Source organism: Benincasa hispida, chromosome 7 (assembly GCF_027475165.1).
Source record: "Benincasa hispida cultivar pf3 chromosome 7, pf3_genome.v1.1, whole genome shotgun sequence".
In the NCBI taxonomy this organism is placed as follows: Eukaryota; Viridiplantae; Streptophyta; class Magnoliopsida; order Cucurbitales; family Cucurbitaceae; genus Benincasa; species Benincasa hispida.
This window is the reverse complement of record NC_143484.1, coordinates 7,803,274-7,820,421: the sequence shown is the minus strand read 5'-3', so window position 1 is coordinate 7,820,421 and position 17,148 is coordinate 7,803,274. Positions and strand designations below refer to the sequence as shown.

General features: G+C 31.7%; 1 protein-coding gene across 3 annotated transcripts; it reads right to left on the bottom strand.

The window, feature by feature from the left end:
* Nucleotides 1–993: 993 nt before the first annotated feature.
* On the bottom strand, nucleotides 994–12,286 carry LOC120068948 (nucleic acid binding/RNA binding protein). Of its 3 annotated transcripts, XM_090315429.1 has the most exons (9): nucleotides 11,957–12,279; nucleotides 11,357–11,425; nucleotides 11,062–11,254; nucleotides 10,611–10,927; nucleotides 4,657–4,739; nucleotides 3,244–3,319; nucleotides 2,323–2,505; nucleotides 2,003–2,131; nucleotides 994–1,423 (listed from the first exon to the last, which is right to left on the bottom strand). In XM_090315429.1, the coding sequence occupies exons 4-9, from the start codon at nucleotides 10,737–10,739 to the stop codon at nucleotides 1,262–1,264; spliced, it is 762 nt and encodes a 253-aa protein (XP_090171555.1). In that variant the 5' UTR covers nucleotides 10,740–10,927; nucleotides 11,062–11,254; nucleotides 11,357–11,425; nucleotides 11,957–12,279; the 3' UTR covers nucleotides 994–1,261. The 3 variants fall into 3 exon arrangements, with proteins under 3 accessions (XP_090171555.1, XP_038876515.1, XP_090171554.1); XM_039020587.2 differs by lacking the exon at nucleotides 11,062–11,254 and having other exon boundaries at nucleotides 10,611–10,733; nucleotides 11,957–12,286; XM_090315428.1 differs by lacking the exon at nucleotides 11,062–11,254 and having other exon boundaries at nucleotides 11,957–12,283.
* Nucleotides 12,287–17,148: the final 4,862 nt, after the last annotated feature.

Genomic DNA, 17,148 nt, shown 5'->3' with positions numbered 1-17,148 from the left:
GGGACAACCAGCCTAATCCTACAACATTTGGAGGTCAAGAAAACTCGTAGAAAATTTTTTTCATAAGTAGGTGGACACCATTGATTGAATTTTAGAAGAGTTACAAATGAAATCATAGATTTGAAGAGATCGAAGGCTTCAAACAAATGATGGCTTTGTGAGTGGATGGAATGGACTAGACCAGCTCATTTTATCATTTTTTTCCCCCTTCATTTAGTATAATAATATCTATTCTACACTGCATCTATTCAAATATACTCCCATTTACTCCGTACTATAGCATCATATACTTGTTTACGATTATACCTTATAATTTTTGTGATATTTTGGTTGAATTAAATGAATTAATTAGCAATAGCATTATAATAACAAATAATTTGAATTCGTTTGTTAAGATCGATTACCTCCATATTATTAGATAAATTTTTATATATCTTCCACAGTGTTAGCATTTTGTATAGGTGGATTAAAAAAATCTTAAGTAATTTCATCCTATAATTTGAAGATTTCACTAAAAACAAAATTTACCTATATTTACAAATTCCACTTGGTTCAACTATTTTTCAACTTGTCCTATTAAAAAAGAGTTATTTCTCTAGTTGATCTCTATTAATGATGTAGCATATTCAAGATTACGACAAAAATAATCTAAAAATTATTTTCTCAAATTAGCCACTTTTTTAAAAAAATATATTTCTTTTTTATGATTCATATTTACTTATTCACACTTTCATGTCAAACATGTTGAACGTACCAACTAAATTTTAGGTCACACCTAGTTTATTAGAACTCAAGGACACACCACCCTGTAGAACAAATCTTGTTTAGGTAAGTTCGGAGGTCATACCACAACAATAATTTTATTTATAGGTATTTATAGGTGAGGAAGTCAAATTCTCCCCTCGACATAGTAAATGCTATATCATAAAGTAAGCTCCCCTAAACAACTAGGATCATCTCCAAAGAAAGGTGGGAGTGGGAGCGGAAATTGGGTTTTTCAAATAAATGTGCATATCTCATTAAGTATTAGGAAATAGAACAAGTAAACATAAAAATGTCAAAGGAAAAAAGATCCTGTCATGGCTAAGCTTCGTAACCATTCTCATAAGAAAACACTGTGTTACTTGGAGGGAATCCCTCCGCCTAAACTTTTAGCACATTTATATGAAATTTAACCACACAGATTGCATCAAATGGATTGGGATACTAAATGAACGATACATACAAAGAAACCACCAACCTACAAACTCTAACCCTCACTTTACTCGTCCATCTCCACGGTTGCACCCTTGAGATGCAAGTGTTTTTCCCTCTTCTGAAACTCAGTCAAACCCTTTCCACTTCCAGTCACACCAACCTTCCCATTCGGATCATCCGGAGACTTGAAAATGCTCTCCCGCTTCCGCCCAGAGAAGAAACCAATCTGCAAATTTGCATGTATAAATCATCATTGTCAGACTATAAAGACTCCTAGTTAGGGAAAATATTAGGATTATTAGTAAGATTAGTTAGGGAAAATATTAGGATTATTAGTAAGATTAGTACTAGTTGGGAAAATATTAGGATTATTAGTAAGATTAGTACTGGTTGGGAAAATATTAGGATTATTAGTAAGATTAGTACTAGTTGGGAAAATATTAGAATTATTAGTAAGATACAACTAGTTCTAGTAATTAGACATTAAATATGTTAGGTATTTTAGGTTATAAATAGTAGGTGAGAGTGATGTTCGAGATGTGGAGAATTTTGGTGAGCATTTGGTCTGGGAAAAGAATACGCAGCCCTGAGAAGTGTCATTATTTCTATTGTTTGTAATCGTTTTCTTATTAACAGTACAGTTAGTTGATTTTCCTTGAAAGTAAATATATAACACAAGGGTGTTCACCTTGTGTTCTGCTTGCAAGGAAGAGGAATCCTAACACAGACCCGACACAAATGTGCGAAAGAGGAAAGATGCAATAAAATAAAACACATCAAAATGCTTAGATTTAACAGCACTTACCTTCTTAGATTTGCCTTTTGCTGATTGAAACTGCTGCCAAGCATTCTGCCGTTTATTTTGGGTAACTTCAAGTTGTTCTATCCGCATCTTCGACTTGAAAGCATGTATTTTCTTGCGTTTGGTGGCTTTCTATACAAAACAAATTACTACATCACGGCAAGTTTTGGGAAGAGGGGTTGTACTCGATTATAAAATATATATGAATTTCAAGCATCACAGGTACAAAACAAATGCACTATTAAATTTGTCTTAAAATAGCAAGCTAATTACTAGATTCATAAATTAGTTGCCATGAAATATTAAGATTATCAACTACTTACTACGTCCTCAGGATCATCAGGTTCAATTCGAAGCTTTGATGGTAAATTTCGTGATTGGAAGTCAACAGAAGCAGCTTGAGCAATCTTGCGTTTGATAGCCTGCTTTGTAGCTTCAGCCACTCTTTCTGCTTCAAGCAAAGCATTAACTTCCAGTTGGATTGCTCTTACGTTTGCAGGGTCCACCTAAAATTAGTAGATACCATAAATGTTGACAATTGATGTACTACTGACTCACAAGTTAGGTAAAAGGTTAATAATTCCATTTAACAGGTATGCGTATATATGTATGTAGGTATATACACGTGTGTGTAGATATATATAGAACTCCTAAACTTCAGAAATATATATATTATGAAATGAACTCCTAAACTTGATTGCGCTCTCCCTCAGGCTAACTCTTCTGGTATTTTGCAGTTGTTTCTCCCCGGTATCAGTCAATAATGTACACATTTTTCTTTTCAAAAAGAGACAATACCTTATTAGTTATTGGCCTACTAATAATTAGGGAACTATAAATAGGAAAGGGTTTAGAGAAAATGAGTTCAAGATACCTTCAAGTTTTCTAGGCAGACTAGAGTAAACCAAAATGCAAGAATTTTATCAATGTTCAATCAAGTCTTGCAAAGAGGAAACCGCTGTATTCTATTTATACCAGCTAATCCAACAAACAAAGGAACTAAAACCAACGAAGATGGCTTTCCAAGAATTCTTACATATGCTTTTAGTCCTAACTCCTACGGATTAAACCCATCCAAAGGGAAATGTCCCATAGTCGTCATGAACCCATTCCTCACATTTCTAGTTAATTTAGAGAGAATCGACCCAGAACTTTTTGAAGAAATACTACAATTTCTTTTTATGATAAAAGAGTGCTTTAAAAATAATCAAAAGTCATGCAAACAGCAGGTGTAGAAACCTTACCTCTTCTTTGTTTCCCCAACCATCATAACTAACATAGAAACCATTTACAGTGTGAGCTTCAATTGTAGCATCGTACCTGAATATTCAAACAATTGAACACAATCAAGCGAAAGGTTTTGTTTCTGTTAATAAAATAGTTGAAGGAAAAGTAGTTAAACAAAAAGGGAAAAGAACAAAAAGCTTCAAAAGAGGTGGCAGAAAACATTGGAGCTGAGAGAAGTAAAAAAGGCGTACATCAACAAAATTGGTATATGCTTGAAGACCTAGAAACTAAAATCAGCTTCAGCGGACTAAGACTTATTCCCATAGACTTATCATGCATTTTGACAAGAGACCAAGTGAAGATGTTACTTCGAAGGCTCAAAACAAGATAGCTGAACAGAAAATCTTTTCAATAAAAAATGATAACATTAAGAAACATGAAAGAAGAAGGGGGGCCATACGAAAAATAGCCTGAGAAGGGAACCTCAAGAACTATGTAGAAAAGGGCTCTAATCTAAAAAGTAAGACTTAGCAAAAAGTAACGAAACTCTTTAGCAATAGAAGGTCAAAGAGACGCATTAAACCTGACTTAGGGACCAACCCTCCTCACTGAACAGACACAATGAACTGAAAACTGAAGGGGGGAGATGAAGACGAGTTTAGGTTCGTAATTTTCACAAAGGGAATGGCTTTATAGTCGTGGTGGTATTAAATTGGTTTAAACAAACTATTAATTTAACATGTTTTTTCATCCCCTTTCTTTCTATGAGACAGCCTAGCTGCTGTTATCTAAGAGGCACAGATACGAATACGAGACACGGATACGATACAACACGGACACAACAACACGCCATATTTTAAAAATCTAGGACATGACACGGCAAGGACACGTGTATTGATAAAATATACACTTTTATATCAAATGAAAATCCAAAATAAATGAGTTGATGTATTTATACGCTTAAAAGACTTAGCTTGATGTATTTCACGCTCAACTAGTGTTCTAGAACACATGTGTTGCATTAATAAGTGTTTGATACATGTCCAAAGTGTTAGACACAAACACGCTAGCCAAACTAAAGTGTTTGTGCTTTTTAGGCTGTTATAGTAGAACAATAACCTGATCTTCATTAACATCCATTTTGCAAAACTAACTTCATGGAAATGTCGCAGCTTCTTAAATTGGATAGGGTCAAAATCATTTTTTTTAAAGCACTTATAATTTTGGCACTTGAGTCCTAAGTAAACTTTAAGCACACATCTCTTTCAAACACCATTTATCTTCAACAATGTCTCTTTTCTAACTAAAAAGAGAATAAGTTGGAGAATAAACTTTCTTTTTTAGAACCTAAGGGCACAGTTGTACAACCCACAGAACAGTACTGTTTAAGTAAGATGGTAAATTTTCTCCTTTTTTTTTTTTTTACTCACCACTCCCCATCCTCACTCCAAACGGCTTGAACTTTTGATCCAATAGGAAATTTCTCGTGATAATCAGACATGCTTCCAGCTTCCTGCATACCAAGAACATAGAATATTAGATCACTAAACATCTCAACACATGCTTCCATGTAAACATTATGTACATGAATGTATGAAGTCTCTTGAGTGATAGTGCTTCCATGCCCAACCATTCTAATTGCTTTTTTTTTTTTGTAGTATGTCTTAAAATTTAAAAAGAGAGGTACAGAGAGGTAAAGGAGAATTAGGAAACCCCCAGTGACAAAATAAAAATAGATAAATAAATAACAAAAGGCTATCCAAATGGCTGGGAACAAAAACAAAGGGAAGTTATGAAAAGCTTTGAAAGACTGACTCTAGTAAAAGCAACTAAACGTATAATATTTGACATAACTGATACCACCGTTGGCTTTCTGTACCAGAGAGAGACACACAGAGAGGGAGATATACACACACACAGATATATATATATATATATACACACACACATATATATATATACACACATATACATATATATATAGACATCAAACTTTTCATTAATGTAATGAAAAGAAGCTAGAGCTCAAATTACAAAGACACTTGAAGAGATGAAGACGATCATACAAAGGATCAACGGGTACACCGGGCCATCTCAACTAGGTTGACACCGCCTTAGCGCCCTCATCGTATCCCCAAACCCGATCACACCACTTTAACTGGAGTGCTTTTTATCTTATTTCTTAAGATTGTTCTCATATGTACTAACTCAAGTCTTATTCGTTGTATTGTTTTGCTCAACATACTTGTATTCTAGTTTTTTAGAAATTGATGCATCATCATGTCCTGTCGTATCTATGTCCCTTATCCATATTTGTGTTTGTGCTTTCTAAGACCACAATTTAAAAAGATGGATCTTTCTTAGCATGGGAGTGATAAGATTCAGAATGGTAATTTCTTAATGAAAACACATTCTAGAGTTCTTAAATTCTTTTTGAAACAAGAAACAAGAATTTTCACTGAAGCTCCCAAGAAGGAATACAAAGAAAATAAATAAAAATCTAAATAATACTAAATCGTAAAACCTCTTCAGCAAGGAACCATTTTCCTCAGAACTCAAAGACATAATTGTACAACCTGTAGACAAATTTGTTCAAGTAAGGTCGTTTTGATAAGGAACCAAAATTAAAAATCTAACCAAAACATTAAAATAAAGGTCATGATTGCTAAGCCCTGAGCAAAAGAGACCGAAGGAGAGAGGAGCCACAGAAAACTGAAAAACATTGGACTTAGAAGATCAAAAGAAAACTCAAAACCAACCAGTCTGTACTGACCAAAAGCATAATCAAATTCCGAAAAAGAGAGCCAACTAAAAAATGCACCACCGCATCGAACTCCAAGCCACACACACCAAAAAAAAAAAAAACCCTCGTAATCTTCCCAAAAAAAGGCTTCTTTATACCAACCGACAACCTTCAAATTACAAAATGAATGACAAATTGAAAGAAAAAAGATTTTCAAAGCAGCAACCCAAAAAGCCTCTAGAATACCAGGAGGTGCTTCTCATTGCAGGACAAACATAACGGACAAGTAAAAACAACTGTCCATCCAAATTTTGTCTCACACAGGAGTAAAAAGGTTCTCCAATTGACAAGGGCGTGTATCAAAGACTTCTAGAAAATTATTTTGGGATAAGATCTGATTACATTGATTGAATGAAATATCCAAAAATATCAAAGGTACAAAAGATCCATTTCATAGGGAATACAAAAGATGTTTCCAGTCTGCAATAAGAAAGGAAAACTAATGGCTTTTAATAGCCTTTGCACCAGAAAAAAGGCAGTATGTATGATAGTATCCATAATGTCCTTTGTCGATCTGGATTTTTCCCGGAAGATTCTTTCATTTCTTTCATCCCAAATCTTCCACAAAACAGAACAGATAAGGCATAACCATATTGATCTTTAGAGGCTTTGAAGGGTGGGTGACTAATCAGCAAATGCAGCCAACTCTGTGTATCAAAAGGGAGTACAATCAACCATTTAAAGGCATCAAATATCTCATACCAAAGCCCTCTAGAGAAAGTGCAATCAAAGAAAACATGCTAGACAGATTCATTGTTGTTTTGGCAAAGGCAACATCAAGACGGAGAAAGGTTGATCCAGGGGCAGCACTTCGGTAATCTATCCATGGTATTAAGGCAAGAGTTATTGATTTCCCATAGGAGGAATTTCACTCTTTTTGGTCAAGGGCGTCTCCTCCAAAGATTCTTGAAAAAATCATCTGTGAGAGAGAGCTTGCTAGTGGTGAGGAGAGTGTATAAAGATTTAGTGGAAAATCCTCGACTCAAGCCTCCAAATCCATGAATCATCTGTCAGTAAGGGTCAAGTTTAAGAAGATGGGTGAAGGTTGTGTCTTCTAAAATTTAAAGCCCAAATGCAGTGTTCATTATTCCAAATCTCCGCTACCGATGCATTTTTTGTGCCAGACAACTGATATAGCTTAGGGAAAATTTGTTTTAGTGGGTGTTCTCCAAACTATAAATCATGCAAGAATGCCGTAGATGAACCATTACCTATGTTACAGCAAACATTCCCATAGATAAGATCCTTTTACTTCAGAATAAATTTCCAGGGGCACCTAGAAGAGAGGGTTTTGTAATCTGTTGCCTTTAGATCATAATGTTGAGAACCATACTTTGCCTTGATCAAGATTCGCCAGAGCCGTTTTTTCAAGGTGAAAACGCCAAATCCATTTGGCAAGGAGGGCTTTGTTGTGTTGGTTGATATCAATGATTCCCAACATGCCATTTTCAAGAGGTTTCTTTATGCAATCCATCTCATCAAATGGGATAGTTTGCTATCTTTGTGACCAAACCAAATTCCTAAAAATGCGTTCAATGTCATCATTGCTTTTTGTTGGAGCATGAAAGAGGGTTAAATAGTAAATAGGCTGGTCGGATAGGGTGGCATTTATCAAAGTTAATCGACCACCTTTGGAGAGAGTTGTGCTGCCAAGAGTGAAGCCTTTTGTCAATCTTGTCCATGATTGGTTGCCAGAAGGATGGAGTGTTAGGCCTGCCATATAAGGGAAGACCCAAGTATGTGGTTGGCCAATGACCCACCTTGTATTCATATTTTGCAGCAACAGATTCAACCCAGACCTTGTCACAATTTACTCCCAAAAATTCAGACTTTTGTCTATTAACATTTAGCCTAGATGCATCGTCAAAAAGGCCAATTCGATTGAGATTATCAATCTTCCTCTCATTGTCCATAGAGAAAAGGATAGTGTCATCCGCGAAGAGAAGATGATTGATGTTTATGGTAGATCTTGGTATCAAATATCCGCAAATGAAACCTTTTTCAGCCGCCAAATAAAGGATCCTACTAAGACAATCCATAATAAGGATGAAGAGGAAGGGTGAAAGAGGGTCACCTTGCCTTAGTCCTCTAGTGGCTTTAATTTTCCCTCTAGATTTTCCATTAATAATGATTGAGGAATTGGTGGAGGATATACAACCTCTAATCCATTGTCTCCATTTAGTACCAAAACCCTTCAATTTCAGTATTTCATCAAGAAAATCTCAATCAACCTTGTCAAATGCCTTCTCAATGTCAAGTTTAATGGCCACCCCTTTAGTATTTAGTATTTCTAGAGTGTCAATCTTCAATAGTTTCATTGGCGATCAATGATCATGTAAGATCTGTCTACCTTCAACAAAGGCTGATTGGTAAGGCGTGATGGTAGTAGAGAGGACTTTTTTAGGCGGTTAGACAAAACACAAGCAATAATCTTGTAGAGGCAAGTAGTAAGGCTAATAGGACGAAAATCTCCCACTTTCTTGGCATCAATTTTCTTGGGAATAGGGCAAATATATGTCTCATTAACATTTGCATTGATGATTCCATTCTCAAAAAAATCTTGGAACACTATAATTAAGTCAGGTTTTAAGATGTTCCAAGATTTTTTTAAAGAATGCAGTGATGAAACCATCAAGCCCCCGCGATTTAATGGCTCCTGCCTTAATTGCCATCCAAGAAGGAGATTCTAAAGAATGGCTAAGCTCATTATCAATGGTATCCCAAGCCAAAGGATGTGGCAGAAATTTGTTCCTGATTTTCGGGTGAAGAATTTTGTGTTAGAAATAAATTCAACCTCAATTTCACCATCCTGAAGCACACTAGCATTCTGTTCATTGAGTATTTCAGTAATACGGCTCTTTCTCTTCTTAGCAGCCACATACCTGTGATAAAAGGTTGTGTTTTCATCCCCATTAATCAGCCAAATTGGACTTGCACTTTTGCCTCCATTTAATCTCCTCATTTGCATTAAGGGATATGCCTCCATTTAACCTCCTCATTTGCATTAAGGGATAAAGTCTGTTCTTTAATCTCAAGTCTCCTAAAAGTGTATTAGCATTGTAGAAAGTTAATCCACATATCACATTCTAGACTAGATATTGCATTTTATGTTAGCATTGTTTGGTCAATACATGGATGGTCTAAATGGACATCATCCTGGGGCTATAATAGGATTTCAAAATACTTAGAAGGCACTCCAAGTTATGGATGGTTGTTTCAATAAGTCATCAAAAAGACTAATTAAACTTTATACAAATGCTAGGCCACTTGGCCTGGAGAATTATTGATCAAAAATCTATAACCATTGTTTTTTAAAGCTCAAGTCACAAAGCACAATAGTCATTGGGGGCTTAACCGCAAAGCACAACAAAAGGCATGGGTATGTTTTCCTTTTTGGTGAGGCGCACTATACATAAAAGTACTATATAAAGAAGTGGAGGCATAGTTGAAGTGGAAATATGAAAAATAAATAAATAAATATATAAAAATCTAAACTAAACATAAAAAATTTTGCATTTAGCTTAGTAAATTTGATTTTTTTTTTAGTTAAAGAAGGAAAACACCTAATTATTACTATTTTTTAAGAATAATGAAAAAAGACCTAAGGCCCAAGGCTTTGAGCCTTGGAGCATAGTGTATTTGTGAGCCTTGTCTTTTCAAGGCAAGGCGCCAGACCTGCGTTTTGATCCTCGGCATGCGCCTGAGAGGGTTTTTTACAACACAGTCCACAACTAGGTATTGGCCTTAGATGTTAGAGTGTTGCTATAATATTAAATGAGTGTTGCTATAATATTAAATTTACCTTCGCCCATCAGATTAAACATTTGGGTTAACCGGTGATTTAACATGGTACCGAAACTCCTAAAGCCCAAATGCATTCAGTTGATCTAAGAATGGTGAACCTAAAGAGTCACCATCTTGAAAGGGTGTATTGAGAATCCCACATTGAAAAAATGGAGAGAATTCACAATCTTTACAAGATACATGGGCTACTCCTCTCATTGCCAATTAGTTTTGAGATAGAACATCATGTCATCTAATATGAAACTTTATAATGACCCAAACATCATTAGGGTCCCTAGACGACCCTCTAAACACTATGTTCCTTTCCCCCAAAGATTCCACATGATAGCACACACCCCTGCCAACCAAAAGAAATAATGCTTCTCACGTTAGGGAGGATGGAGAATTGAACCTCTAATTGTTAACGACTATTGAAATCATAAATATAAATCCCTTTTGAAGCGGAAGCCCACAGAGGGGCAAATAATTGAATACCAGCCCAAATATATGCACAGCAGAGTATTATTAAGTTAGCACATCAGGATAAACCACGTGCCAGTTAATGTTTACGAGGGATGCTTCCAAATAAGGCAAAATATTAAGCCTTCAAAGCACAGACACAAATGTGTTTGCAGTTGCGCATGTGAGCACATACACAAAAACAGTTCCAACACACACAACAAACCACACAAAGATCCAAGCAGTGTGCGTTAAATCTAAGGCTATAACCATCTATAACATTATGTTGATTCCAGCAGAGAAATGCAATGTACAAAATGAGGACAAATGTGAACTTACCATCTCATTTTCTTTAGGCTGGTGGAAACTAATTGATGCACTGTCATCACCTGTTTCTACATTTGATCCAGGAATCTCATTTTGCTTCGCTGTTGAAAGAAGTTCTTCCGTCAAAGCGATAACCTGCATTACTGCAACTTTAGCCCAAGTCCAATGTTTCTGTTAAAATATATTTTCAACTGTAAATTTCACAAAGAGCAGGTAATTATCCCCCAAAAAAAAAAAGAAGAATAAAACACAAGAACTTAAATCTCAGGATCAGCATCTGAAAGGAGGTCAGGGGAAGAGCAGACTGGCCATCACGAATGTTAGCACACCTGCAAGGGAACCAAGGTAAAAGTGATGTGCATCTTGATGAAGTTTCAAATTTTTCACACATATCCAATAATGATCACTTATGACCAGAGAGTAAAGCTCTGGAGCACATAAATGAAAGATACAACCCCCTCACCTTTTCCTCCCAAAAATGAAAATGGAAATCTCCACAGGGGCCATAACTCTTTCTTATTTCAACAACATGTTTCCTTTAAATGGAAAAAGGAAGACAGACAAAAGAAAGAAAGCAAACTTGACTGGAAACCCATATAATAAAAATAATAGTTCTGAGCGTTCTCTGATCCTTAGTGCTACAGCAGAAGGTGAACCTAAAAATACATTCAGCAGGAATATGAAGAGTACTAAACCATACACATGTGACGAGTTAACAAGGAAGGATGGACATACTAGGAGAGAAAAAATCAAACTACCTCTTCAAGCTCCTTTTCCATATCTATGTATTCAGAGTTGCCAGGATCATCATCTAACAGCTGTCTGACCTGGATCAGTATAAAAAGAAGTTATTTTACACAAGAACATACATACAAAACCAAACAAAGTGAGGAAGCCAAGAATTCATGTTGTTATGATCGACTGATAATTAAGAATTCGCCATAAAAACGTAATAATCATTCAGATGCTTAAACCCTGCTCAGGAATTTCAGTATCCAAAAAAAAAAAAAGTTATAAATAAAGAACAAGGACAACAGATAAAAACCTTATTAAACTAGTAAGTCCTAGAAAGAATCTTGATACTAATTTATGTGGATTAAGTTCTAAATTTCTAGGTTTAATGCAATTATCCGATACAGGTTTCATTTCCTCCGGATTTGCTGCAAATTGGCACTGCAACAGTCCAAGGTGGTGAGCAAACCCCTAATTCAGATACAAACTACTAGGAAGAACTCAAGAATGACAGCAGCAAAGGTTTAAAAGATCATAAATATCCAATTTTGGTTCGAATAAATTTGAAGAAAGAAAACCCCAGTAACTGAAACAAAATCATTTAAAAAAATGGAGAAGAGAAGCACCTGCTGAAGCTGGTCTTTGTAGGTAGAGAGATTATTAGCCAACTCTTCAATGCTTACATCTTCTCCTCCTTGCATTTTGGTAGAAGATGAATTCAGAAGTTGAAACTAAAAGAATTGTGTGTGGGAGAATATCTTGCAGGGAAGAACAGAGGAAGAAAAGAAAGGAAAAAAGAGCGTAAAATTGGAAAAATCAGAACGAGAATCGGAGGACGATCAAGAATAAGGCTCCACGATTAAGAACGAAGCCCTTTTGAGGCTCAGTGCTCGGGCTATGAAATCCGGGTCGGCCCAAAGTAGGGAACTTACGTTCTAATTTCCATCCCTCTTATACATGTCGATTTCCACGGATATATATAGCCATTCATTTTACGAAACTTTTATTTTATGAAAAATATCGATTTCAATAGATGTTTTTAAAAAAAAATTATAAAATAAAAAAAAAAAGTAAATTTAAATTAGTAAAAAGATTATTTTTATTTTTAAATAAGTTAGCATGTCTATTATTTATATACATTTACATTAATGACATATTGTTGCTTATATTTTTTATATTTTATGTTTTTTTTACGATATAATGAAAATATCGATTTACTTCTCATGTCGCTATCAAACCCATGAAAATATAAAAATATGGATGAAAATATTGACATGTCCATAGAAATTTAATATTATGTCTATAATATATATAATATAGGGCAAACTACATTTTTGGTGTCTGCGGTTTGAAATTAGGACAAACTACACTTTTGGTACCTGAGCTTCGAGCTTGATATCTATTTGGTCCTTAAAGCTTTAAAAGTGACACTTGATTTATTGGGGACCATTTGGTTTACGATTTTAAAGATGCCTAGGGATCAAGGATGATTGGTTGTACATGAAAATGTTATCAATATTTTATAGTAACAAATTAGCTTTGTATTTTATTTATAAAATTAATCATGAAAACCTCTGTAAAATTTCGATAGATTAATTTATAAACAATAAATTCAATTCAAGGTTTTGAACAAAATTAATTATTTAACTATCAAATAATAATATCAATTAAATTATTAAATACAAATATTTGTATAATGAGTAATTTAGAATTAAAGTTACATGATTACATGATTTGACGTATCAATTTGATGAATTTATATAAATATGATGTATTAATTAATAAAACAATCAAAATCGGTTTAAAAAAATAAATATTTGTGAATAAAAATAATAAATTATAATTAATCAATAATAAACTAATTATAATTATAAAAAAAAATCTCATAAAATATTGATCATAATGACAACTAATTAACTACGTATATAATTTATCAATGAATAACATTATTAATGCATTTGTTCTTTATGGTTTATTATATAATTTATTTATTTATTTATAAATATGGAGTAGTTAAATTCAATTATTCTAATTTAAAATTTAATATAATTTTCTAAATTACAAATTAAATATTCATATATTGATTAATTTTAATAATATAAATAAAAGAATAAATTCATGGATTAAAATGGGAGAGATGGCGAGTATCAAGAAAGCTCATCCTTTGGGATGGGTATCATCCATGGGTATAAGGAATGCATGATAATAGCTTATTCTCATGCCTAAAGCTTCAATACTTGTATCAAACAAAGTGATGTGTATTCCTTATCCATTCACACCTTTATTTTCATCCCAATTTCTCAATCCAAACGTCCCTTTGAACTTTAACAAATAATTCTAAATGATTCTTGTTTTAAATTGATCGTAAGTCAACCAAAGGAAAAGTGGTGTGGTATCAATGAGTTGGCAAAATTAACCGACTTTAGAATATTTTTTTTTTATATATATTGTATTTATATTAGGTAACTTTTTTTTTTCTCTCTCACACTCTCTCTCCTCTTTCAGTCACCCAGAATTTCAAATACAAAATTTCACTAACAAATTATTTTTCCTAAAAAAAATTTAAAAATCAATCTACTTCACGCGCAATATTTTATAAATAGCCTAACTTGAACAATATTTCATAATTAGATTGTTGTAGATTTTTAGGACAGATTTAACCTTGTAGTACATTCTCTCTTATTTAATTTTCGTAGTATTTTATAATTAAACATCAAAGGAAGTCAAAATAAATTTAATACTAATTATTTAGATAGTGTTTTTTTTATTATGGTTAATCATTAGCTACGGAATATATCATCATTAATGAGTGTTTTTTATTTAATTGTTACTTATTTTATTTGTTAAGAAATATGTTATATATTCCTAAATCTTAGGAATATGTTAGGGTGGTTATGTTCCTAAAATTATTCACTTGTTATGAAACTTCTTCACACACAACGTCTAACTACGAGTGAAAATTGCAATAATTACCATACTTTAAGAATAGATTTTTCAATTTGTCCTAACATTATTATGATATAATATAGGACATATATTTGCAAACTGGCTAAATATAGATGTGACAAAGTAAGTGAGATATATATCTTAATAGAAATGAGGACAAAATTCTAATTGTATATATTTGAAATAAATCTTGTATATAGAAAAAAAAAAAACTAAAGTGTCCACCATACTTGGAGATTATGAATTTTAAGCCAAAATTCAAAATTTGTAAAAAAAAAAAATGTAAGACAAATTAGAGAAAAAGTAAAATCTCATCCTTTTGCAATGAGTTTTGAAAATTTTGGAAAAAAAAAAAACTACTTTAAGGCACATGATTTCCATATTTTTTTCATTTTGTGTCTGTTGATTTTTTTTTTTTTTTAGTAAAAATGTTAGAAATTAATGAGATATTGTGGACTTTTGGGCTTGATTTTTATGTAATATTGTAACTCATTAGGTCATTTATGAAAAAAATGGTGGACTTGAGACATTTATATAATTTGGCTTAGGCTATTAATCTATTAGTGTAGAAAACCCTTTTTATTTGAAAACATCAGCTCGAAAATTCATAACAACTCTATTAGTTTTTAATCATTTAAAAAAATCAATAATACACAAATATAGAAATCATGTGCATTAAATTAGTTTTTTTTTTTCCTAATTATTTATTTTTCTCACTCCTCATTAATTATCCTATTTTTTTCTCTCCCTCACCCATTACCTACAACACCTTTCCCATCTTCTCTACATTTTTTTTTCCAGTTTCAAATATATATAAGAGTTTTTTCGAATAATAGTTTATGTCCTAATTTATCGTGTTAGCCTTACTATTATATAATATGAAGTATATATTTCCAAAATAAGTATGTATATGACAAATTATGTGGAATATGTATTTCAATAGAAATAAGACTAAAATTAAAATGTAAAGTGTATATTAATACTTGTTCACTACAAGAAAAAACACTTTCAATTGCGCACAAAACGTGTTGCTCAAGGTAAAAAAGCGTCTATAAAAGTATTAACATATAAATGTACAAAGTTGCATCCATAATTATAAAAACAAGGGAAACAAGTATCTAAAACTAGAATTTATATTTAAATTGGGTTGAACAATCATTAACATGAAAACTGAGTGTTTCTTCAAACGGAGTAGTAAACAATAGAAATCATGACAATTTAATGGAAACAATAAACAAGCTTATAAAATTATTAAAAAAAAAAAAAAAAAAAAAAAAAAAAAAAAAAAAACCTAATTGGAAACCATTAATAAACTTATCTACAGAACAATTTAAGCATAAAATTAAAAGAAAATAAAATATATTTTAAATATACCTTGTACATGTATTTTAAAATTAAATATATTTTAAAAGGTATATATTTTAAATATACCTTGTATATATACGTAAAAAAAAATGAAACACAAATGAAAATGAAAACTTGTAGCCATAATTATATATTAAATATACTCCTAAAAAGTTGAAGATTCTAAATTTTAAGTAAAAATCTTAAATTTGTAAAAAAAAAATAATAAAATAAAAAAAATAAGTATATATTTACAAAATGACTAAATATGCATCTCAATTTTAAATATGTGTGTTTACATGGCAAAATATGTGAAATATATATTTTAATATAAACAATACTAAAATTAAAATATGCAGTATATATTATATAACTGCTTTAAATTTGTACAAATTCTAAATATATTTGGAATAAACTTCGTATATATTTGAAATAAAACTCATAGATTATATAAGGAATGAAACATAGATGAACATGAATATTTGTAACAATAATTCTATATTAAATATGTAAAAAGAGAATTTTTATTTTTTAGAAATATGTAACTAATTGGAAATAATATCCAAAAAAAACTCCCAAAATCAAGAAAATAATATTAGGACAAATCTTGCATTAATGTAATATAAACCAAGTTTAATAAATACTAAATTTGATTTATTTTTTAAATATTTTAATTATAAAAGAATCTAAAATTTTAATATGAACAAGAATGTAATATAAAATAATACAAACATTTTCCTAAAATTAAGGGATATATACCATATTCGTTAATGAATCAAATAAAATATTATTCAATGAAGATATATGATCGACGATAACATATAATGAAATTAATTATTTAAAAAAAAAATCACCCAATGATTTTTACTAAAAACGTTTTGAATTATTTTAATATTTTAATTACAACATAATACGAACATTTAATAGGAAAGAGAGTGGTATTACAAGGTTAAAATTATTTTAAAAAAATCCAAAAATCTAGTTATTAAATATAATTAAAATTTAGAACATTTGTAAAATATTACTTTCGAAGTAGATCAATTTTATAAATGTTTCATACCGAAACAAAGTCATTTTGCAGCCTTATGTGCTGCATTGTCATTTAATCATATTTTTTTAAAGAAAAAAGTGAAAAAAGGGAAAATAACGAAATATACTATATAGTTTCTACTTTTCATGTGATTCTCATGGCGTTTAGTTTATAGTGTTAAGAAAATAGACGATTGAACAAATGACCAAAATAAAATGACGTTTTTTTAAAATAGTCAAACGTATTTTTCTTTGTGAAAATGGTCAAATGACTAATTTGATACTATATAAATTTTAATAATGAACATAAATACCCTTACATCTAATTCATATAATTATGTTGCATTTTGAAAAAGAAAACTAATAATTTAAAACAAGATCTAACAAACTTAATCAACCAAAATCTAACCTTAATTCTAAAACAAAAATATTATCTAAAATAATATCAAACACAATAAAAACTTTCAAATAGATGTAGATTCTAATATATATATATATA